We start from the raw sequence: 26,190 nt of genomic DNA on the forward strand, positions 1-26,190 counted from the left end.
ACATCATCACTCAGTTGGTGTGGACAGCCAGTGTGTTCTTTAAAACAAATTTTTTGAAAGCGCGGGCAGAAAGGGCTGAGTAATAATGTTAGAGAGTACCCTTCGCACATTGGAGGGTACCATGCCCACACCCCACCCTGAGAGATAGTGCTGCCCCTTTGCTTCTTCTCTGCAAGGAAATTAAAACTGAGCTACTTCACCTCCCTCAGCCTGTTTCCAACCCCTCACTGCCCCTTACGTATCTGGGTCAGAGTTCATTGAGGCCGTCATTCTTGGCCTGTGTGCACACTTGGCAGCACCTATAAGGCAGCTCTAGACTGTCAGAAACTGGCCGTGCCAAGACATGCCCCATCGAGGGATGGGTCTTCCTTCCACTGGGGGATCAAGAGTCACTCTGCACCGATTGAGTCCTCACCCAGTACATTATGGCTGTAGGGCAGGCTGTTCAGAATCATCTGCCAATTAATCCCTCCCCTGACACTCCACCCCCAGCCCCTTATCATCTGCCAGGGGAGTGGTGCAACACTGAGTGATTTAACGACAAGTTAAATTCAAGTTAATTTAAAATCAGGTTGCTGACTGGGAGCCAGTGTAGGTCAGCGTGGGTCAGTGATACAGGAGAACAGGACTGAGGACACAGGAGAACAGGACTAAGGACACAGGAGAACAGGACTGAGGACATAGGAGTACAGGACTGAGTGCATGGTGAGGCACAATTCCTCAGAGTTTTGATTGACCTCAAGTTTGCTGAGGAAAATACGTGGGGAACCAGTCAGGAATGAATTGTAATATTCGGATTTAGAGGTAGCGAATGCATGATCAGGGTTTCACCACCAGATCAGCCAAGACTCGGCAATGTCAGAGAGGTGGAAATTGGTGATGGTAGTGATGGTGCAGCTATGGGCTCAGTAGCTCATCTTAGATGTCGAAAATGACACAGAGATAGGAATAGTGTGTTTCACCTGCATGATTGTAATAAGGTTAGCCGGGTGGAGCTCATAGAATATGAGTTCCTAGATTGGGGCTGGTTAACCTGGTTCAATCAGGGAACCCTTGCTGAAAGATATAAACAGAAATGCCAGAGATTCTGCTCATTCAGAGCTGGCTCTGCGTCAAGGACTCTCCATGTGTAAACAAAGGGTGACTTGATGATGGGATACCAGCCTCTGTGGAGTTATTTCATCACCCCTGGATAGTTGCCAAGGAAAGTGGCAATGAAGTTTATGTAGAAATATGGAAACTGGAGAAGTAGGCCATTCTGCCCTTTGAGCCTGCTCCACCATTCATTATTATCATGGCTGACCATCCATCTGACTCAATAGCCTGTTCCTGCTTTCCCCAGATCTTTTGATCCCTCTAGTTCCAAGTTCTAAATTGGTTGGTTTGTAGGTGGACTGAAAACATTGGCTGCAGTTTTCCCAAGATATTCTTTCCTATGTTCTTTTTTTATCAAAAAGAATCACTTGTCAGAGAAATGGACAATATCTGCAGTGGGTCTGACTACTGTATGCTCTCTATCCAATCTTTGTCAGGTTCTCTCCCATAAAGGAGTCAACTCTGACTGATGTATGGTTCCAGTCACCTTCCCTCCCGCAGAGATACTGTCTTTCAGATGAGATGTTAACTAAGGTGCTGTCTGCACTCACATAAAAACCCATCTGGCTCCCATCACCAGTTCCACACTCTTACCCACTGTTTTGACCTCCCACCATAACCTCTGTCCCAAATTGACCCAGTTCCTGAAAGCTATGTCAGAGGCTGTTTAAATAAGTTCCAAACTATCGGCCCAGCGACTCACTCCTTCACCTTATCCTGCATGTACCCAATTCTCCCATGGTCCCATTGCCCTGCTGACAGTTCTCCACAAACACAGCAGCCTTTTCACGGAAAGGCTCTCATACCTGCTGGTGGAATCATCTTCGTCTGAGTCGAAAAAGCTGGTGGTTTCAAGCTCGCTGCTCATCAGGGTGGAAGAGCTCTCGTAGCTGCCAATCTCATGCCGCCTCTCCAGCTTCGTGTGGCCATTGACTCGGGGAACTGTGGGCACAAGGCTGAATGTCAGAAGTTAAATCTCACAGCAGCACAATAGAGACAACAAACTGTGGCACCATTGATCAGTCAGATGTAAGGCCAGGTACTCAGACATTAAGATGCCAAGAAATTCTCCTCAACCTGGCAACATCACCCTCTGTCTCTCTCCTTTTCGACTGGCACAACAAAAGTGATGGCACAGATTTCTCACAAAGTTACATACAATGTGGAGGGATGATGTAGATCTTGAGTTGAGAGTAAGTTCCTATGCTGGACTAGACTTGATTCAAAACTGGGCGAAAGTGAGGACTGCAGATACTGGAGATCAGAGTCAAGATTAGAGTGGTGCTGGAAAAGCACAGCAGGTCAGGCAGCATCTGAGGAGCAGGAAAAGTGACGTTTCAGGTAGGAACCCTTCAGGCAGGATGAAGTCCTCCTGCCCGAAACGTCGATTTTCCTGCTCCTCAGATGCTGCCCAACTTGCTGTGCTTTTCCAGCACCACTCTCATCTTGACTCAAAACCCACTACACTGTGGGTAACTTTTAATGATTAATTCTAAAATGCCTGACAACTCACTCATGTGATGAAGTTTTCTAAGAGATTAATATTATTATTCAGGAGTTTATGACGAAAGTCGATGCAGATGGGTTTTTGATTTTGAATTCTATGAAGGTAACCTTTTCAAGGGTCAGAATTTACTTCAGCATTGGGTCAAAAGAGCCTTTCCAAGAACTGCAAAAACTGGAGGTTCTCGGTTGAAGGTGAGAGGAGAAATATTTAAAAGGGACCTAAGGGGCAACTTTTTCACGCTGAGGATGGAGCATGTATTGAATGAGCTGCCAGAGGAATTGGTGAAGGCTGGTACAATTGCAACATTTAAAGGGCATCTAGATGGGTATATGAATAGGAAGAGTTACTGGGTTATGGGCCAAATGCTGGCAAATGGGACAAGATTAATTTAGGATATCTAGTCGGCATGGACAAGTTGGTCTGTTTCCATGCTGTCCAACTTATGACTCTAAATCATGTTGACTTCAGTTAAATGACATTTTACATTCAGTCAAGGGATGTGGGCAAAATTGGCCAAACCAGTATTTACTGCCTATCCCGAGCTGCCTTGAGAAGGTGGTGGTGAGCTGCCTTCTTGAACTGCTGTAGTCCATGTGCTGTCGGTAGACCCACAATGCCATTCAACTGGAATCCCGGGGCTTTAACCCAGCAAAGCAATTCCAGGATTTTGACAATGAAGGAACAGCAATATATTTCCAATTCAGGATGGCGTAGAGGGGAACTTGCAGGTGCTGCTGTTCCCATGTATAGAAACTACCTGGTGAGATAACTGTTTAAATGTTTACTCAGCTAAGATTTATGACCTAGAGACAGACATATGGTAAACCAATGGCCAGAAACAGGTTCAGTTCAGGGAAAAAAAAAGACTGATACCAGATGATACACTGGTTAGTAACTCAAAGTTGTCAATGTATCTGGAAGAAGCCCTGCTTTTTTCTTCAAATTCAGAAAAGTGTCAGTGCATTAGCCTGTGCCTCTGTGTCTCCAGAGAGACAGTACAGCAGAGAATCACATCTGGTGAATGTGCAAAGATTCACAGAAAGGAAATGTTTGCAACCTTGACAGTTTCATAAGAAATTAAAAATAGGAGAGTTACCTCACTGGAACTGATTGCAAAACATACTGTTGGGAAAACGAGCTGAATATTTCTTTGTGCTGTTTCTGATAAGATCTTTCAAACTGTCTTCCATATAGAGTTTTGTTTTTACCTTTCCTTTTGTTAAGCAAGCCTGTATTATTTTGTTAAAAGTACATTGACAGCCTCCTGTGACTATTTGCAGTGACAGACAGCCACAGTAACCAAATTGTAAAAAATAACTGTGCTCCATTGTGGTTCCACTCCGAGATCTGACTTGTTCAATGTTAGCATGAACTAGGATTGTAATTCCCAGCGACAGGAAATTAGCAATGGCCAATAAGTTGAATGAATAAAAACAAATTGCATTGCTGTTTTTGGGAGCTTACCATACTCAGACTGGCTACCACGAATTGTGTATAACAATGGTGACCATGCTTCAAATGTTTGTCAATGGCAGGAAAAAAAACTTTTGGGGTATCATAAGGTCTTAACCATCGCTATAAAGATGCAATTTTTGTCTGCTTCATCCTCAATTCAGATAAGCTCATTTTTGCAGCCTCATTCCTGGCATATACCTGTGGTGCAAGTTGTTACAACAAAACAATACTAAGTGAAGTGGTGCATTGCCTAACTACCATTTTTTGGAAAATAGGTTAAACTATGGTCATGCAGAAAGTGAGGACAGCAGATGCAGGAGATCAGAGTCATAAAGTGTGGTGCTGGAAAAGCACAGGAGGTCAGGCAGCATCCAAGGAGTAGTAGAATCGATATTTCGGGCATAAGAATGTTCCTGAAGGGCTGAGGCCTAAAACATTGACTGTCCTGCTCCTTGGATGCTGCCTGAACTGCTGTGCTTTTCCAGCGTCACACTTTTTAACTCTAAACTATGGTCATATCTGCCTATAAAGGGGTTCTGTTTCAAAAGTGGCTACACTAGAAAAACTGCACTCAGACATCCTGAAATCAAGAAAGACACTATATAAATGTAAGCTTTTATTTTTTAAAAAAAGAATTTACAAGAGAATTAATTCTGCTGTAAAAGCCACTTGCTGTCCAATTCCAATTTAGCTTAACACTGCCTTAGTATATAACCAGAGAAATGAAAACAAAAATTCATTGTTTGATGTGTTTGGATGGAATATAATGCCAGAATGGGTAAAGACAGCAGATTTCCTTCAAAGACATCTGCGAATCAGATGGGTTTTTACAACTGTCCATGGTGGTTTCATGGTCACCATTACTGAGACAAGTCTTATATTTCAGATTTATTCACAGAATTTAAACTCCACCAGCTGCTGTAGTGGGATTTGAACTTGTGTCTCAGTGCTTTAGCCTGGGTTTCTGGCGTACTAACCCAGTGACATTACCACCACATCGCCATCTCCTCTGCAACTTTCCTTCTAGGCTGTCCAGTTGCACTGAGGGTCCATACTTGCTAACTGGCGAACTGATGTCTTTCCCAGAATGATCGTCCTGTTTTGGAAGTCATTGTCCTGTGTGATTTTGGAGGTTGGTGCAAAAGAAAGAAAAATAAGAGGGAAAGTTGACTCCCACCCTCCAACCCCATGCCCTGAACATAAGACTCACACAATCAAAGTCATGGAAAAAGAGTTTGTTTTTCACTTATTGCTATTTGTGGGATCTTGCTCTGAACATAATGCCCCACAAAATGTGCCTGCATTATCATCTGCTTGGAATTTCAAGCGATTTGTCTGTGCCACCCAAATTACGTGTTGTCAACAAAAAGATTCTGAAATTGCCAATACTCAGTGGCTTTAGCAGCAGCTGCTGTGGGGAGAGCTGGCACACGGTACTGGGTGTGAGTTTCAGGATGTGGTGGGAGCAGCAGTTGGAGAAACGTGGAATTGTCTCAGAGGTACCTGCACTCACAAGGTGGATTCTGAACACAAGTGATGGATTGCCAGATTCCAAATGGAATGTGTCGAACACATAGGCAGTTGCTGAATAAAGATTTGTCACTGTGAAAGTCACGGGGAAGACATTGATGAAGGATATAATGGGGACTCAGAGCATTCTGCTGCCAGGACCTTCTAAGTACTCTTCACATTTTCTGCTTTTATTTCAGATCTCTCTGGCATCCCTCATACTTGGCTTTTCATTCAGGCTATAACAATAGGATGTTCTCTGGCTGTCTGCTGGTCTCTGCTCCCGATTTTGTCACGCATCACTGGAGCTTGGGTTCTATCAGCTCAGGAGAAAGTGAGGACTGCAGATGCTGGAGATCAGAGCTGAAAATGAGTTGCTGGAAAAGCTCAGCAGGTCAGGCAGCATCCAAGGAGCAGGAGAATCGACGTTTCGGGCATGAGCCCTTCTTCAGGAATGAGGAAAGTGTGCCAAGCAGGCTAAAAGGTAGGGAGGGGGGACTTGGGGGAGGGGCGTTGGAGATGCAATAGGTGGAAGGAGGTCAAGGTGAGGGTGATAGGCCGGAGTGGGGATGGGGGCAGAGAGGTCAGGAAGAAGATTGCAGGTTAGGAAGGTGGTGCTGAGTTCGAGGGTTGGGACTGAGACACGGTGGGGGGAGGGGACATGAGGAAACTGGAGAAATCTGAGTTCATCCCTTGTGGTTGGAGGGTTCCTAGGCAGAAGATGAGGCGCACTTCCTCTAGCCGTCGTGTTGCTATGGTCTGGCGATGGAGGAGTCCAAGGACCTGCATGTCCTTGGTGGAGTGGGAGGGGGAGTTGAAGTGTTGAGCCACGGGGTGGTTGGGTTGGTTGGTCCGGGTGTCCCAGAGGTGTTCTCTGAAACGTTCCGTAAGTAGGCGGCCTGTCTCCCCAATATAAAGGAGGCCACATCGGGTGCAGCGGATGCAGTAAATGATGTGTGTGGAGGTGCAGGTGAATTTGTGGTGGATATGGAAGGATCCCTTGGGGCCTTGGAGAGAAGGGGGGAGGTGTGGGTGCAAGTTTTGCATTTCTTGCGGTTGTAGGGGAAGGTGCCGGGAGTGGAGGTTGGGTTGGTGGGGTGTGTGGACCTGACGAGGGAGTCACGGAGGGAGTGGTCTTTTCGAAACGCTGATAGGGGAGGGGAGGAAAATATATTCCTGGTGGTGGGGTCCATTTGGAGGTGGCGGAAATGATGACGGATGATACGATGTATATGGAGGTTGGTGGGGTGGTAGGTGAGGACCAGTGGGGTTCTGTCCTGGTGGCGGTTGGAGGGGTGGGGCTCAAGGGCGGAGGTCCGAAATGACCACTCCCTCCGTGACTCCCTCGCCACAAATTCACCTGCACCTCCACACACATCATTTACTGCATCCGTTGCAACCCGATGAGGCCTCCTCTATATTGGGGAGACAGGCCGCCTGACCTGCTGCGTTTTTCTATCAGCTCAGTCCACACTGTTAGGAAAATTACAGCGTGACATGCTGGAACCTTCTGTGGTTTGACTGACCAGGAAACTCTCCCAAGCTTGCTGCCTGCCGTCAGATAGAAGCAAGGGATTTACAAGCTGATGATCATCTTGTGCTGTCGCAAATGCCCCTTCCACAGCTGAAAAGTCTTGATGTGTGATTCGGACCCAAATCTCTCACTCATAGGTAAGGACATTAACACTGCGCCAGAAGTTACACCAGATAGTTCCTAATAAATTCAACAAGGAACTCAGGAGAAAACTCTTCACACAGTATGGTTGGAATATGTTACCACAAGTGGTTTGACAGAATAGTATTGATGCTTTTAACGGGAAACAAGATAAGTACATGTGGGATGAAGGAATATAAGGTTATTATGTAATATGGAAGGAAAGTATGCGAAACACAAACATAGAAAAGATCAGTTGGGTCAAATGGCCTGTTTCTATGTTGTGAAATTCTATATGAAGATAAAAGTCTTTTGTGCCTCTTTAATATTTTTATATCTCCCAGTACTTTTCCCTGTATGTTCTTTGCAACAGTCAGACGATAAATTCGTTTTGGCTGGCATGTAGGGGCACAGCTTCTGATGAACTTTAATTAGACCATTTTTAATTTTAAAGATCTGTCAACACTTCTTACCTCGCTGTCAAGGAAGGGAAGCCAATGCTCCCACAGAGCTCACCTTCAGCACTGACCTCCATTTCAGAACTCTCAATTTCTCTGTCGTCACCACAACCCCTCCACAGGCTTTTGATGCCAATTAACCCAGCGGTTGGTTTTTGTGTGTGAAGGGAGGGGAGGGGATGTGGGAGCAAGGAAGAGAGAGTCTCTCTGCATCACTGATCAATGGTGAGTCTAGTTTAACAGCTTAGAACAAATAGGGGGTGAACAGACAGGGAAACTTGTACCTACCCGATCCTCCCCTACTTCAGTGACATGCATTTATCGGGAACCTAAAACCCCTCATTGCACCTCAACAGTTCATGCATGCATCCCTTTGTTTGCCAAAGAGAACAGGTGTGCGTTTGAGTGAATATTCATGTGTCTGTGTACGTATGTATTCGCACACAAATCGCACACACACTAGTTTGTGTACAGATGTGTGTGCGAGAAGAATTGTGTGCCTGTTAGTGTTTGTGTCTGCAATAGTCTGTTTCTGTGTGTTGATGTGTAGTGTCTGCCTGTGTGTGTGTGAACCTACATCTGTGAGACTGTTTATCTGTCAGTGTATGTATGTTAACCTGTACCTGTGAGACAGTTGATGTGTGAATGTGTGGTGTGTGTGTGAGAAACAGACAGATCGAGTGTGAGCCTAAGAGTGAGTGTGTGGGGGAGAGTGAGAGAGTTGGAGAGTGTGTGAGAGAGACAGAGCGTGAATGTTTGAATGAGAGACACAGAGAGAGAGTGTGTGTGTGTGTGAAAGTAAGTGACTGTGTGTGTGTCAGAGACAGAGAGAGAGACTGTGAGAGTGTTTGAATGAGAGAGAGGTTGTGACTGACAGAGAATGAGTGTGAGAGCATGTGTGAGAGAGACAGAGAGAAAGTGTGTGAGTGAGTGAGAGGATAAGAGTATGTGTGTGTGAGAGAGAGAGAGAGAGAGAGAGAGAGACAGACAGACAGACACAGTGTGAGTGTGTGACAGAGTGTGTGAGGGAGGGAGGGAGGGTGAGAGGGAGAGAGAACGAGAGAGAGTGGGTATGTGTGAGTGAGAGTGCATGTCTATTTGTATGTGCATAAAGAATTTCTTGTGAAGAAGTGAATGGCCCTGAACAACCTGTGATTTTATGACTGTGCCTTGTTTTACTGGACTCCACCAGCAGAAATAGTTTTTCTCGCTCTCTCACATCAACTGCATTAATTATTTTCAACAGCTTGATCAACATTCAGAGGAAAAACCAAGTCTCTGCAACCTGTCCTCATAATTTAACCCTTTTACAAACAATCTGGAATATTAAATTATTACAGTTAAAAAAAAATGACAAATTCCCTCAGCAAGACAGGAGAAGAGCAAACAGCCAGCGATCAGGCACACACAAAATAAAGCTCAATTTCCCCAGCACAAACCAACCATACAGACACACGTACAACCAATGATCCATTACTTTCTCCTTCATTTTGAACCTGGGTTTAGATCCTATCGAGAACAATGGAACCAGAGGGATTTTTCCTGTATGAGCCCCAGAGAAATTTAAAATGGGTCACCCTCAACCAACTCAGTGGACATTGTCAGTCATAGGAGTCAGTCAGTCCTGAAGAAGGGCTTATGCCCGAAACGTCGATTCTCCCGTTCCCTGGATGCTGCCTGACCTGCTGCGCTTTTCCAGCAACACATTTTCAGCATTGTCAGTCATAGTGCAGACACAAGTCAGCAATCCCACTTTGAGATGGTGTATAGTCCAGATAGCTTGATGAACAATGTAACCCATTGTGCAGGAAGCTACCAAACAAACGGGACTCCTTGTGAATCTCCATCACTTTAAAAATATTCACTGACCACTCCTCCATCATTCTTTCTCCATCTTCTGAGAGAGAGAAATAAAAAATAGGAGCCTCTTATTTTTAAATCGTATGCCCTAGTTCTAACTGCTCCCACAAAGAGAATCATCCTTCAGTAGTCATCCGGTCTAGTCTGCACAGAGTTGTACATGTCACAACAAGAGTACCACTTCTTCTAAACTCAAATGGGTACAGGATCAGCACGTCCAGCATTCTCTGTTCGAGTAAAGACGTGATGTGCTATTCCCGAGGCAGCAACCTCCTCGGATTTAAGTGCAGCACTTTCGAACATTGTCTGTTTTTCACTTTTCCCAGCTAGCTGAAACAAAAGCTCTCATCTTTTCTGTCACTGACTTCACCTTTGGAAATAGGAAACAGGAGGGTGGTGATGAACTCCATGGTTTTAGGATCCTGGGGGTGAACAGGTCTTGACTGCCCACACAATAACTGTCCGATGGATCCACGGCAGAAGTTATCCTTTCAATCTTGAGACAAAATTAAAGTCCAGGCCGATCTGAAACACCCTGTGCCAGAACAGGGGGAGTGCTGCACTGTCAGATAAGACATTAAACTGAATGTGCGTGTCTTCTCATAGCTGGCCGTTAGGATCTTGTGATAAAGAGCAACAACGTACTCCTCCAAGTTTTACATAAAATCGATTAAAAACCAAAAGACCTGCAGATGTTGTAAATTAGAAACAGAAACAGAAATTGCTGGAAAAGCTCAACAGGTCTGGCGGGATCTGTGAAGAGAAATCAGAGTTAACATTTCAGGTCCAGTGACCCTTCCTCGTTCATCGCTCCAGGTGAAAGTGGGGATGCTGGAGATCAGAGTTGAGAGTGTGGTGCTGGAAAAGCACAGCAGGTCAGGCAGCATCCGAGGAGCAGGAGGATCGACGTTTCAGGCATAAGCCCAAATAAACATTCTCGATGAAGGGCTTATGCCTGAAATGTCGATTCTCCTGTTCCTCGGATGTTGCCTGACCTGCTGTGCTTTTCCAGCATCACACTCTCGATGACATTCATTGCTCCAGCCTACTCTGCCTTTCAGCAAGATCATGGCTGATTAGTTTATGGCCTCAACTCCACATCCATTCCTATCATGGACAATACTTATCCCTCAACTGATATCACAGGGTCGTAAAGCTGTACAGCTCAGAAACAGACCCTTCAGTCTGACTCATTCATGCTAATGAAGGTTCCCCATCTAACCTAATCCCACCTACCAGCACTTGGCCCATTTCCTCCAAACCTTTCCTATTCATGTACCTATCCAAATGTCATTTCAATATTGTAACTGTACCGGCATCTACCACTTCCTCTGGCACTTCATTCAACACAAGAACAACTCTCTGTTAAAAAAACAGGTTGTCCTTTGGGTCCTTTTTAAATCTTTCTCCTCTTACCTAAAAGCTCTGCTGTCTAGTTTTAAAATCCCCTAACTTGGGAAAAAGACATTGCTATTCATGTTATCTATGTTTCTCATGATTCTATAAACCTCGATTCTGTAAACCTCAATTTCTTATGCTCCAGTGAAAAAAGTCCCAGGCTATCCAGCCTCTCCTTATAACTCAAACCTCCAATCCCGTTAATATTCTTGGAAATCTTTTCTGCAATTTAATAATGTCTTTCTTATAGAGGGGTGACCAGAATCGTATACAGTATTCCAAAAGTGGCCTCACCAATGTCCTGTACAGCTGCAACATGATGTCTCAACTTCTATACTCAGTGGTCTAAGCAGTGAAGGCAAGCGTGCTAAACACTTTCTCCACCATTCTGACTATCTGTGATTCAACTTTCAAGGAATTAAGTACATGAACACCTAGGTCTATCTGTTCGACTACACTCCTCAGGGCCCTACCATTAACTGTGTAAATCCTATTAGTGGATGTGCAGGTAAAACTTTGATGGATGTTGAAGGCTCCTTGACGACCAACTTGACACTGACATTTTCTACAAACCCACCAACTCCCACAGCTACCTGGATTACACCTCTTCCCACCCTACCTCTTGCAAAAATGCCATCCCGTATTCCCAATTCCTCCGCCTCCGCCGTATCTGCTCCCAGGAGGACCAGTTCCACCACAGAACACACCAGATGGCCTCCTTCTTTAGAGACCGCAATTTCCCTTCCCACATGGTTAAAGATGCCCTCCAATGCATCTCGTCCACATCCCACACCTCCGCCCTCAGACCCCACCCCTCCAACCGTAACAAGGACAGAACGCCCCTGGTGCTCACCTTCCACCCTACCAATCTTCGCATAAACCAAATCATCCGCCGACATTTCCGCCACCTCCAAAAAGACCCCGCCACTAGGGATATATTTCCCTCCCCACCCCTTTCCGCCTTCCGCAAGGACTGTTCCCTCCGTGACTACCTGGTCAAGTCCATGCCCCCCTACAACCCACCCTCCCATCCTGGCACTTTCCCCTGCCACCGCAGGAACTGCAAAACCTGCGCCCACACCTCCTCCCTCACCTCCATCCAAGGCCCTAAAGGAGACTTCCACATCCAAAGTTTTACCTGCACATCCACTAATATCATTTAATGCATCCGTTGCTCCCGATGCGGTCTCCTCTACATTGCGGAGACTGGATGCCTCCTAGCAGAGCGCTATAGGGAACATCTATGGGACACCCGCACCAATCAACCACACTGCCCCGTGGCCCAACATTTCAACTCCCCCTCCCACTCTGCCACTCCCTCACCACCAGACGCCTGGAGGAAGAACGCCTCATCTTCCGCCTCGGAACACTTCAACCCCAGGGCATCAATGTGGACTTCAACAGTTTCCTCATTTCCCCTTCCCCCACCTCACCCTAGTTCCAAACTTGCAGCTCAGCACTGTCCCCAGGACTTGTCCTACCTGCCTATCTTCTTTTCCACCTATCCACTCCACCCTTCTCCCTGACCTATCACCTTCATCCCCTCCCCCACTCACCTATTGAACTCCATGCTACTTTCTCCCCACCCCCACCCTCCTCTAACTTATCTCTCCACGCTTCAGGCTTTCTGCCTGTATTCCTGATGAAGGGCTTTTGCCCGAAACGTCGATTTTGCTGCTCCTCGGATGCTGCCTGAACTGCTGTGCTCTTCCAGCACCACTAATCCAAATTCTGGTTTCCAGCATCTGCAGTCATTGTTTTTACCATGTGTAAATCCTGCCTTTTTCGACTTACCAAAATGCAACACCTCGCATTTATCTAAATCTGTCCTCAACCCATTGGCCAAACCGATCAAGATCCCTCTGTAATCTTAGATAACCTTCTTCGTTGTCCATTATACCAACAATATTGGTGTCATCTGCAACCTTACTAACCACGTTTCTTACATTGTCATCCAAATCATTTATATAAATGACCAACAGCAGTCAGATTACCTGGTCACCTCCACTTTGCTAATTGTGAGAGCTTGCTGTACAGTATTTGGCAGCTACGTTTCCTAAATTGCGAGTGTAAACTGATGTGAAAAGTACTTCTGATGAACAGTCATCAGACTTAAAACATTAACTCTGCTTTCTTCCCACAGATACTGCCAGACCTGGTGAACTTTGCCAGTAATTTTTGTTTTTAAAAAGCACTTCACTGATTATAAAACTTGGGAACACCATGAGTGATTAACAATCATGAAACACAAGTTATTCCTTTTAACTTCCAAGGCTTGGGGTGTAAGTGGTAACCAGCTTTTCTAGGGTTCATTTTGCTTCCCATAACCTGATGAAGCAAGTTCCAGATAAAAATCAATGAAGAGTTAAAAGTTGAGTGACGTTATTTATTTTCAGTTTCAGGAATGAAACTACTGCCCAATAATAGGTGCACATTCATTAGATCAATAACCAAGGCTCACATGTACCAAAAGTACAATCAGCTGGACAAATCAAGGAGGAGATGACAGGTTGGATCATCAATCTTTCATTTTCTCCTTGATTTAGTTAAAGGGAGCACATACAGCCCCATTCTTACTGCTTAATGACAGTTTAAACATTGAGAATTTAATCAGTCTGACAAAATTTTCCACGCTCAGTTTGCACTGAAGCTGCAGCCTGGTCCTGTAAATAGTAACTCATCCTCCCATAAATAAAAACAAAATACTGCACTTGCTGCAAATCTGAAATACAAAAAAAAACTGGACAAACTCAACGGGTCTGACCGCAAGTGTGGAGAGGGCAAACAGATGGACTCGAGATGTTAACTCTGTTTTTCGCTCCACAGCTACTGCCAGAACTGCTGGTAAACTCATCCTCCCAGCTTTGTCTGTGCTCGGATAGCTCTCTGGCTCCATACCTTCCCCACCATTCACACTCTGACTCTGATTTTCATTTTAATTCTGAATTATAGGAGCAAGAGATGGCTTATTGGGGAAGAGTGTAATGTGGAGATTGGGTCTCTGACAATGAAGTTCTCTGCTTTATCACATTCCAGTATTAATGTAAACCATGCTGTCTGTTCTGTTCTGCTGATACGCACTGTTGTAGCCGAATGAGATACTGAGAAAAGGTTCGAGTGCCATGCTGTTCCATGTAAAATAATTCAATTAAAATGCAACTTTTAGTTTAAAAAAGGTATCCAGGATTCAAGCCTATGACTGAACCCTAAGCCAATTCAGGACAACAGGCTGAGAGAGCAATCCTAGGTCAACTGAGTACCTTGCACTTGTTGCAAACAGGAGATTATGCAAACATTATGCACACAGCAATTCCTGACCTTCCAGGTGCCTCATCAGGCCCATGCCTTCTCCACCTGCCGGACTGTCCCAGCTTTCCTGAGCATGGTGGCTCAGTGGTTAGCACTATTGCCTGACAGCACCAGGGCCCCAGGTTCGATTCCAGCCTTGGGCAGACTGTCTGTGTGGAGTTTGCACATTCTCCCAGTGTCTGAGTGGGTTTCCTCTGGGTGCTCCGGTTTCCTCCCACAGTCCAAAGATGTGCAGGTCAGGTGGATTGGCTATGCTAAATTGCCCATAGTGTTAGGTGCATTAGTCAAAGGGAAATGGGCCTGGGTGGGTTACTCTTTAGAGGGTCGGTGTAAACTTGTTGGGCTGAAGGGCCTGTTTCCACACTGTGGGGAATCTAATCTAATGTAATCCATATCAGACTGAACCTTAATCGAGACTTTACATCTACTCTGTGCCCAATGCCCCCTGCCAAATTAGTTTAAAACCTCTCCAACTGCATGAGCAAAACCTCCCAGCAATGATATTGGATGTATTCCAGTTAAAGTGCAACCCATCCAGCTTGTACAGGTCCCATCACCCAGAAACTCTCCCAGGGACCCACAAACCTAAAGACCCCCTTTCTACACCATCCCTTTTGCCCTGTGTTCATCTGACCTACCTATTCCTGGCACTGTATGTAATCCAGAGATTAGAAATTTAGAGCCCCCATCTTTAATCTATGAACTCACTCTCTATTCCTGCTGCAGGATCTCATTTCTTTTTCTTACTCCATGTTGTTGGAACCAACATGACTGCTGGCTCTTCACCCTCTTGTACTTACTTAACATTTTTAAACCAAGTCATTAACCCTCAGGCACTTTATAGAGGTGTTATCAAAATGAATTAAGTAACTTACTACTGCAATCTGTCAAAAACTCAATCAAAGCTTTAAGAAGTGTTGGAAACAGGAGAAAGGAAAGGTGGAGATGGTCGGGGAAGGAATTCCAGAGCTTCTGGTCCAGGCAATCATCGATAGTGGGGAGGTGAAAATCAGACTCACGACTGGCCTGAATTCCAGGAATGCAGAGATCTTGGATGGTTATGGAGCTGAAGGAGTTTACAGAGGCCGGCCAGGATAAAGATATGGTTAACTTTGAAAATAAGGACAAAATTTTAAAAATGGAAATGTGTCATACTGAGAGCTGATGTAGGTCAGCGAGCAGAAGCGATGAGTAAATGTGATATACTTTGTCTCTGCCAGAGTAATTGGTGTCATGGCCTAGTAAATATTAATGGAATTCACACTCCTCTTGCATAGTACCCTCTAACCACCTGTGGTTCAATGCTACTTATTCCAAAGTCCTATCTTCCCACTAACACTTGCAAAGCTTTGTTTTCAAGGTCAAGCATCTCATTAGAAAGCAGTCAGGTATTTAGTTTTTTTTTGAAATCCCAGAACCTGCAGCAGCCACTACAGGAGCTCCCAAGAGGCATGAGTGAAGGTTGAATAATGAGTAATGAGACAGTCCCCTCTCCACAAGACTGATCAAAAGCTCGAGCAGACACAGTGCACCGCACATTCAGGAAAGGAGCACGGAAGGACCCTGAGAAAGTCCTGTGTTCTGATACAACACTATAAAAAAGTATTTGTACACATGACTGGAAAAAGACTCTATGTCATTAGCTGGGGCCTCCTCTTTTGTGCCACACATATATGTCAACACTAAATGCCACCATCTCCTTTCTCTTCTCCAAATTTTTACAATGGTAATGCCTCCTGTCTGGTGGGTTTGAACATGGGGTGGGGTCATAATGCTTCCAGGTGGCCAACCTGTCACTCTCCCGTCCACCCTTACCCAGATCACCACTTCATGGGAGGGGCGGCTAGGGCTTGCGACAACCCTCCTGACCCAATCGTGGTCCTGGAGTTGTAAACTAATGGCCGGGCGAGGACTCCAAGCCCCATATCGAGCTGGTTCAGGGACAGTTTTTGCTGGAGCTGTCGGAAGCCCCAGGTGGGATATTCCATTATTGGCATCCTGATAAGATCAGGTGCCTCCCATCTAAGATCTGGACACCCTAGCTACACCCTGTCCTCCTGCCCTTAAAATGATGGCCACCTTCCCAACACCCTCACCCCTTGTCTCTGCCAAGCCCCTGGGTTGCTGCTCCTGTCTCCACCACCAAAGTTCTCACACCCCAGTATTTACTGTTATCCTGCCTTCTGAGAACTGAATGTGCTCCCAAAAGTGGCCAAGACCCTTGGTGGTGCTGCTGGCACGAGACAGAGCCAGAAGTGCAATTGTCATCCCAAACCAAGGAACACTCCTCTCAGTGTTAAATCACTGCAGTGCAGCTGATACTGGGGGCAACTGTCATTGGAACAATTCCACCACTAGAAAAGGCCAAAGGCCATTCAGCCCCTCCAGTGTGTTCAATTTAATTAGATCTTGGCTTGTCTGTATCTTCAATCCAGTTATCTACTTTCGCTCTCCAGCCTCAACAGATCGTGGAAGGGAGAAAATTCCAGATTTCCAGTTTATTTCTTATGATGAAGTGCTTCCGACATTAATCCTCAAGAATATAACTCTAACTTTAAGGTTATAAATCCTGATTCTATACCTAATTATTATTGTGACAGACCTGTCTCCACCAGTACTTTACCCCAGTGTTATACGGTGACAGACTGTCTGCACCAGTACTTTACCCCAGTGTTATACAGTGACAGACTGTCTGCACCAGTACTTTACCCCAGTGTTATACAGTGACAGACCTGTCCCCACCAGCACTATACCCTGCTGATATACAGTAACAGACCTGTTCCCATCAGTACAACACCCAACAGTTGAACATGTCTCCAAAAGTGCTCTCTCCACATACAACATGACATTAGAAGGACAGAACTCATATTGCCAACTGTTTCTCACAGTTCAAGAGGAAGCAATATGAATATTGCATAAACAGACATAAACACCAAGTAACTGTGCACAACCAAATGAAAAGGAAGTTGGGAAGACCATAAGATCATAAGATATAGGAGTGGAAGTAAGGCCATTCGGCCCATCGAGTCCACTCCGCCATTCAATCATGGCTGATGCGCATTTCAGCTCCACTTACCAGCGTTCTCCCCGTAGCCCTTAATTCCTCTAGACAACAAGAATCTATCAATCTCAGCCTTGAAGACATTTAGCGTCCCGGCTTCCACTGCACTCCGTGGCAATGAATTCCACAGGCCCACCACTCTCTGGCTGAAGAAATGTCTGAAATGACCCCCTCTAATTCTAAGGCTGTGTCCACGGGTCCTAGTCTCCTCGTTTAACTGAAACAATTTCCTAGCATCCACCTTTTCCAAGCCATGTATTATTTTGTACGTCTCTATTAAGTCTCCCCTTAATCTTCTAAACTCCAACGAATACAATCCCAGTATCCTCAGCCGTTCCTCATATGTTAGACCTGTCATTCCAGGGATCATCCGTGTGAATCTCCGCTGGACACGTTCCAGTGCCAGTATGTCCTTCCTGAGGTGTGAGGACCAAAACTGGACACAGTACTCCAAATGGGGCCTAACCAGAGCTTTATAAAGTCTTAGTAGTACATCTCTGCTTTTGTATTCCAACCCTCTTGAGATAAGAGACAACACTGCATTCGCTTTCTTAATCACGGACTCAACATGCATGTTTACCTTTAGAGAATCCTCGACTAGCACTCCCAGATCCCTTTGTGCTTTGGCTTTATTAATTTTCTCACCATTTAGAAAGTAGTCTATGCTTTTATTCTTTTTGCCAAAGTGCAAGACCTCGCACTTGCTCACGTTAAATTCCATCAGCCATTTCCTGGACCACTCTCCCAACCTGTCTAGATCCTTCTGTAGCCTCCCCACTTCCTCAGAACTACCTGCCTGTCCACCTAACTTCGTATCATCGGCAAACTTCGCTAGAATGCCCCCGGTTCCCTCATCCAAATCATTAATATATAATGCAAACAGCTGTGGCCCCAGCACCGAACCCTGCGGGACACCTTTTATCCCAGTTTTGAACTGGATTAGCCCGAGCTAGTTACTTATTTTACAAACCTAATGAAAGAGAAACTCCCTTGGCAATAAGGAAAGGAAGCTTGGGAAAATCACAGATTACAAGTGATAATCAGAAAGGTGGCATAAATCTCTACTGAGAGGTGACCTTATTGAAACTCTTAATTTTTCTAGTGTACTTGGCCGGATTGATACAGAGAAGTTGTTTCCCCCTTGTGGAAGAGTCAAACAGCAGAGGACATCCCTCAGAGTAAGAGGCTGTTAAATTAGGGCACAGATGAAGAGGAATTTCTACTTTCAGATGGTAATGAATCTGTAGAATTTGTTTTACATAGAGTGCTATTAGAGCTGGGTCATTAAGGATATTCAAGGCTGAGAAAGACATTTTTCATTTGTAAGGGAATCAAGGTCATGGGGAAATGGCAGGAAACAGGTGTTGAGGATTGTCATATCAGCCATGATCTCATTAAATGGCAAGGTAGAATAGATGGGCTGAATGGTCTGCTTCTATTTCTTTGACTTAGTCTATCAGTATCACAGCTACCACAAAGGATTTACTTACAGTAACGAACACGGAGCTGTGCCTCAGGGAAACAACGGACAGGGCGAAATGAGATCAGGTTACAGGAGTCCATGGGGACTGTCCTCCAACAAGGTGAGCAAAAACAAGGCAGACATTCTCCACTCCTCTTGTTCCCAAAACAGTGAAACACCATCCTCCACTTCTGCTGTACGTCACTGTTTCTCTCTTTCTCTCTCTCTCTCTCTCTCTCTCCTATATCACTTTTAATCTCTAACTGGACCTTAGTGAAGTGTCGAGGGAAAGCAGAACTCCAGTCGAAAGGTCAAGACTCTCCTTGGAGAAGGAGTATAGTGGATGGCCAGCACCAGAGGTACATGGGGTGCTGGCAACTCCTGGTTGGTCAGTCAATGGGCAGGCAGCTTTCCTCTCTGTCTGCAGCTCAAACTTCACTTGTTCATTACCGATGTAACTTGATCACACCCCAAATAGCAGCAATCAGCACATTGTCTGACATTGCTTTTAACTGTTCAAGGTTCAGCAGCAGCTCCAGTCATTGGTTTGACTCCTTCTGGGGGCTTCCAGTTCTTCATGTGGTGTAATTCCCAGCACAGAAACAAGCAGTTTACAGAGACAGGAATGCCCGATGCTTATTTTTGTGGTTCTTTAAGGTGGAATTTCCAATAGAAGGTATGGTAGGCAATCCAGTAAGTGTCACATATACTGGGACACACTATATCCAATGTAGTTTATGGAATATTGTTTTTTTTTTAAAAGTGTGTCAGTCGGTAAAGTTGAGTTTAAAATATTAATAGGCTGAACTGCTGAGTGTTTGGAGCATTTATAATTTTTGGATTCAGATCGCCACCATCCACAACAATATGCTTTTCTGAAAACAATCCCTTGGTTTAGCTGGTCCTGGACACTGCCCACTCACTCCTGTTTCACAGTTTCTTCATAGTGGAAGGAAACAATTCCAAATGTTTGCTTGTCCTCTGGGATATCACTGACTGTGGGCCAGTCAGTGGGAGTTCACTTCCCTCTGAAGCAGCCCCAAGAGACACAGCATTTGCTAGAAATAGCTCATTCCACTTTCTTATCAAATTTTGCATTTACTGAACCAACCAGAGCTCACTTCCTGCAGAAGAGAACCCAAGCAGACTGCCCCCTGTAGAAGAGGAACCAATCAGAGCTCCCACGCTGCAGAAGGACAGCCAATCAGAGCTTGCTCCCTGCAGAAGGGGCAGTAATTGGAGCTTCGTCCTGGGAAAAAACTGAACCAATCAAAGTTTGAGTAGGATTCTGGTGGTGCTGTGGTAGTGTATCTGCCACTGGGCTGAAAGATCTGGACTCAAAGCCCACCTCAGATGTTAATATCACAGAGATGTATTATACAACATTCAAACAAGCCGATTGAAAATAAACCCTGCTATAGAAAGGATGTTATTAAACTGTGATGAGGAGGTGCCCGTGTTGGATTGGGGTGGACAAAGTTAAAAATCACACAACACCAGGTTATAGTCCAATAGGTTTATTTGGAAGTACTAGCTTTTGGTCAGATCCACCGACGTCAAGCCGGTGTTCTTCTCTGACCACTGCCTCCTGCTGGCCGACTGTCACCTACAGGACGAGCAGCGGGCTGGTAAGGGAAAGTGGAAGCTGAACACCAAGCTGTTGACCCCGGGAAACATTGAGGAGCTCAAGAGGGACTACGCAGGTTGGAGAACCGTGAAGCCCCTCTTTGAGTCCCCAGCGGACTGGTGGGAAACAGTAAAAGGGAACATCAAGAGGTTCTTCATCCTCAAAGGTGTTCAGGAGGCGAGAGAGAGGCGGGGAAAACTGTCCCAGCTCCAGGAAAGTATGCAGAACCTGCTCCTGCTGCAGACGATGGGGGTGGATGTCACGGAGGACCTCAAGGAGGTGAAGGGCCAGCAAGCCTCGCTCTTTGCTTCGGAGGCCTCCAAGATAATCTTCCGGACCAGGGTCCGCTCGGTGGAGCAGGACGAGACGTGCTCACGTTTCTTCTTCCAGAAGGTGCACAAAGAGAGCTCTGTGCTCAGCAGCCTGAAGGAAGAAGATGGCTCGATAACGTCATCTCAGGCTGACGTCATGAGGATCAGTAAATCCTTCTACGCCAGTCTGTATGACGTGAAGCCGACCGACAGCGCGGCCTCCCAGTCGTTCCTGTCCTCTATCACGGAGGTCTTAGACGACAGAACACGGGAGAGGCTGGACCAGCCGCTATCTCTGGACGAGCTGACCAAGGCCCTCGAGTCCTTCGAAAAGAATAAAACTCCCGGAAGCGACGGCTTACCGGTCGAGCTCTATTCCGCTCTGTGGGACTTGATTGGCCAGGACCTGCTGGAGGTGTATGTCAGTATGCTTCGGGCAGGTACCATGAGTGAATCCATGAGGAAAGGCATCATCACCCTTGTCTACAAGCGGAAGGGGGAGAGGGAGGAACTCAAAAATTGGAGACCAATCTCACTGTTGAATGCAGATTACAAAATTCTGTCAAAGGTAATCGCCAACCGGGTCAGGTCTGCTCTGGGGTCGGTGATTCACCCTGACCAAACCTGTGCTGTGCCGGGCAGGAAGATCGCTGAGAGTCTCGCACTCCTCAGGGATACGATCGCCTACGTGCAGGACAGAGGGTTGGACACCTGCCTGATCAGCCTGGACCAGGAGAAAGCCTTTGACAGGATATCACACACGTATATGATAGATGTTCTCTCCAAAATGGGCTTTGGGGAGGGAATCTGCAATTGGATCAGACTGCTCTACACCAACATTGTCAGTGCAGTCTCAATCAACAGGTGGGAATCAGATAGCTTCCCAGTCAGATCTGGAGTCAGGCAGGGCTGCCCCCTCTCTCCTGCCTTGTTTGTGTGCTGCATAGAGCCATTTGCCGAGTCCATCAGGAAGGATGCGAGCCTGACAGGGGTGACTATTCCTGGCAGCGGGGGCCTGCAGGTTAAGGCCTCCCTGTACATGGATGACGTCGCCGTTTTCTGCTCGGATCCGCTGTTCGTGCGCAGACTCATGTGCATTTGTGACCAGTTCGAACGGGCCTCGGGGGCCAAAGTAAACCGAGGCAAGAGCGAGGCCATGCTCTTCGGGAACTGGGCCTACCAATCCTCGATCCCCTTCACCGTCAGGACCGACCACCTGAAGGTGCTGGGTATTTGGTTCGGAGGGGCTGGGGCGTGCGCCAAGTCTTGGGAGGAGCGTATCAGCAAAGTGAGGCAGAAACTGGGCAGATGGAAGCTACGGTCGCTCTGCATCATGGGAAAAAAACCTGGTCATCAGGTGTGAGGCACTGTCATTGCTGTTATACGTGGCACAGGTCTGGCCTATTCCCAGAACCTGTGACGCTGCAGTCACCCGGGCCATCTTCCAGTTTATATGGAGGTCAAAGATGGACCGGGTCCGAAGGGACTCACTATATAAAGATCTGGGCAATGGGGGAAAAAATACACCCAATGCCACCCTCACCCTGATGGCCACCTTTGTGTGTGGCTGCATCAAGCTGTGCGTGGATCTCCGGTACGCAAACACCAAGTGTCACTACATACTGAGGTTCTACCTGTCCCCGGTGTTGCGAAGGATGGGCCTGGCCTCGCTGCTGCGGAACACTCTGAGTAGTTGGACCATTCCGTATCACCTGTCCTTCGTGGAGAAATTTATGAAGAAAAACACCTTTGACCACAAGTCCATTAGGAAGTGGTCAGCACGTAGTGTCCTTGAGACCCTTCGGGAAAAGGAGAGGGCGGATCGTATCGAGCGGTTCCCTGAGCAGACTGTCAAAGCCATTTGGCAGAATGCCTCATCGCCAGAACTTTCCAACAAGCACCAAGACATGGCTTGGCTGGTGGTGAGAAGGGCTCTGCCTGTGAGATCCTTTATGCACGCCCGGACTCTCAGCCGCACCGCACGCTGCCCTCGAAGCGGCTGCGGGGGGGACGAGACTGTCACACACCTCCTTCTGGAATGTGCCTACGCAGAGGAAGTCTGGAGAGGAATGCAGTGGTGTTTGTCGAGGTTCGTCCCGAGCAGCGCCGTGACGCGGGACTCCGTGCTCTACGGCCTGTTCCCCGGGACGCACATCGAGACGAACATCAACTGTGCCTGGAGGATCATCAACTCGGTGAAGGACGCTCTCTGGGTGGTCCGAAACCTGCTGATCTTCCAGCTGAAGGAGTTGACCCCAACTGAGTGTTGCAGACTGGCACATTCCATGGTCCAGGACTAAGTGTTGAGGGACGCGCTGAAGCTTGGGGCAGCTGCCGCCAAGGCGCGGTGGGGAAAGACCACTGTGTAAAGTCTGCCTGCCTAATGAAGAACAGGGGGCCCATGCAGTCATTTGGGCTCTGCTGACGCCTCAGCTAATCATATGGGCAAATGATTGAAAAATGTACAGACCTGTATAAAAATGATAAATTCTGATCTCTGTATGTACATGTTTACATATGTATGGCATGACCAATTGTACAGACCACAAATTATTTTATGAATAAAGTATATTTTTGAAATAAAAAAAAAGTACTAGCTTTTGGAGCACTGCTCCTTGATCAGGTAGCTAGAGGGGCAGGATCATTAGACACACAATTTATAGCACAAGATCATAGTGTCATGCAATTGGTAGAATATATTGAACAAACCTAGATTGCTGTTCGGTGTTTCGGAATGAAACCTGCAAACCATTCTAAAAGATGAAAGACTTAGCAACAATTGACATTTGTTCAGTATATTGCATCAGTTGCATGACACTATGTCTAGATTAGAGTGGTGCTGGAAAAGCACAGGAGGTCACGCAGCATCAGAGGATCAGGAAAATAGACGTTTCAGGCAAAAGCCCTTCATCAGGAATTCCTGATGCTTTTTCAGCACCACTCTAATCGAGACTCTGATCTCCAGCATTGGCAGTCCTCACTTTCGCCTGCATGACACTATGATCTTTTGCTATAAATTCAGTGTCTTATGATCCTGCTCCATTAGCTACCTGACGAAGGAGCAGCGCTCTGAAAGCTAGTATTTCCAAATAAACCTGTTGGATTATAACTTGGGGTTGTGTGATGTTTAACGCTATTAAACTAGAAAGAGTGAAAAAAAGATTTGCAGGACCTGAAGAAAGGTTACACCTGAAACGTTAACTTTTCCACCACCTGGTGCTGCCTGGTTTGCTGTGTCCTTCCAGAACTCCTGCTTATCTACCTTGGATTCCAGCACCTGCAGTTTTGTCTCTAAAAAACGATTTGCAAGCATGTTAGTGAGACTGGAGGGTTTGAGTTATAAGAAGAGGCTGGATTGGCTGGAACTGTTTCATTGGAGCATAAAACCTAATAGAGGCTTACAAGATCATGAGGAGTATACATATCGTGAACAACAAAAATCTTTTAACCAGTGGAGGAGAGTCCAAAATGAGAGGGCACAGGTTTAAGGTGATAGAGGAATGATTTAAATGGGACCTGAGGGGCAACATTTCCACACAGAGGGTGATGGAATGAGCTGCCAGAGGAAGTGGTAGAAGCGGGTACAATTATAACACTTAGAGTCATAGAGTCATAGAAATGTACAGCATGGAAACAGACCCTTCGGTCCAACCCGTCCATACCGACCAGATATCCCAACCCAATCTAGTCCCACCTGCCAGCACCCAACTCATATCCCTCCAAACCCTTCCTATTCATATACCCATCCAAATGCCTCTTAAATGTTGCAATTGTACCAGCCTCCACTACATCCTCTGGCAGCTCATTCCATACACGTACCACCCTCTGCGTGAAAAAGTTGCTCCTTAGGTCTCTTTTATATCTTTCCCCTCTCACCCTAAACCTATGCCCTCTGGTTCTGGACTCCCTGACCTCAGAGAAAAGACTTTGTCTAGTTATCCTACCCATGCCCCTCATAATTTTGTAAACCTCTACAAGATCACCCCTCAGCATCCGACGCTCCAGGGAAAACAGCCCCAGCCTGTTCAGCCTCTCCCTGGAGCTCAGATCCTCCAACCGTGGCAACATCCTTGTAAATCTTTTCTGAACCCTTTCAAGTTTCACAACATCTTTCTGATAGGAAGGAGACCAGAATTGCACACAATATTCCAACAGTGGCCTAACAAATGTCCTGTACAGCCGCAACATGACCTCCCAACTCCTGTACTCACAACTCTGACCAATAAAGGAAAGCATACCAAATGCCTTCTTCACAATCCTATCTATCTGCGACTCCACTTTCAAGGAGCTATGAACCTGCACTCCAAGGTCTCTTTGTTCAGCAACACTCCCTAGGGCCTTATCATTAAGTGTATAAGTCCTGCTAAGATTTGCTTTCCCAAAATGCAGGACCTTAAAAGACATTTGGACAGGTACATTGAAAGGAAAGGGTTATGGGGTATATGGGCCAAGTGCAGGTAAATGGGAATACACTGTAGTTCTTTTTAGGAAACCTGGTCGGCATGGATGGGTTGGACTGAGGAGTATGTTTTCCAGCTTAGGACAGCCATTCCCCAAGCTGAACATTTCATAACTCTCAGCAGCTCATACCTCAATGATCCTGACTTTAAACTCTTCAAACCTTTTCCTTCCTCGTAAATCACATTTCCGGTGCCGTATAAAACAGAGTCACTCATACACCAACACCTTCAAACAGTAAAGCCACCATTCAGGAGCTGTGCAATTCAATCCTTAATATTCGGTTATGTGTCAGCTCCAACTATGTGTAAGGAGAGTCTTAGCACAGAAAGTTACAGCAAATCCACAGTGTCCTGCTCAGCTTCAAAAGCATTCTGTGGGATCTTTGACATCCATCTAAACAGAGAGGTGGATGCTTATCTATTCTCCCCGTGTCAGTGTGGGTTTACTCCAGGTGCTCCAGTTTCCTCCCACAAACCAAAGATGTGCAAGTTAGGTGAATTGACCATGCTAAATTGCTCAGAGTATTCAGGGATGTGTAGGCTAGTTGCATTAATCAGGGGTAAATATTGAGTAGGGGAATGGCTCTGGGTGGGTTACTCTTCGGAGGGTCGGTATGGACTTGTTGGGCCGAAGGGCCTGTTTCCACGCTGTAGGGATTCTAATTCTAATTCTAATTTCTCACCAAGGCAGCCCTCCCTCAGTGCCACCCGCAGTATCAGTCTGGCACTGCATTGAGACCTAACAGATCTACACAAGTACCACTAACTGAAGAGCAGCAACTCATCTCTTCAACATCAAACAATCATTTCCAAAGCACTATTAAATGCCCCAAAATATCTCAAAAAAAAAAAAGGGGTGCACTCAGAGAAACTTTTGACATTGAGAGGCATAAGGGGATATTGGGACAAGTGACCAGGAGATCAGTTAAAAGGTAGAAGTTAAAGGAGTGGTCTGCAGCAGGTGAGAGATGTGGAAACACAGGAATGTTCAGGGCATTTCAGAGCTTAGGAATAAGGCAGATGA

The 26,190-nt window shown here is 46.1% G+C and overlaps 1 protein-coding gene across 2 annotated transcripts in view; it reads right to left on the minus strand.

The window, feature by feature from the left end:
* LOC122556138 (segment polarity protein dishevelled homolog DVL-3) overlaps positions 1–26,190 on the minus strand; it is a 147,959-nt gene that overhangs the window by 34,383 nt on the left and 87,386 nt on the right. Inside the window, exons 1-2 of one of the 2 annotated variants that reach the window (XM_043702622.2) lie at positions 18,797–19,022; positions 1,902–2,037 (exon numbers count right to left, since the gene is read on the minus strand). In XM_043702622.2, coding sequence (XP_043558557.2) covers positions 1,902–2,037; positions 18,797–18,950 — 290 coding nt within the window. In that variant the 5' untranslated portion in view covers positions 18,951–19,022. Of the gene's footprint in view, positions 1–1,901; positions 2,038–18,796; positions 19,023–26,190 lie in introns of those variants that run through there. The other variant, XM_043702621.2, reaches the window with a different exon arrangement.

Source organism: Chiloscyllium plagiosum, unplaced genomic scaffold, assembly GCF_037043375.1.
Source record: "Chiloscyllium plagiosum isolate Xiang-an unplaced genomic scaffold, Cpla_swu_hap1 HiC_scaffold_13, whole genome shotgun sequence".
Lineage (NCBI taxonomy): Eukaryota > Metazoa > Chordata > Chondrichthyes > Orectolobiformes > Hemiscylliidae > Chiloscyllium > Chiloscyllium plagiosum.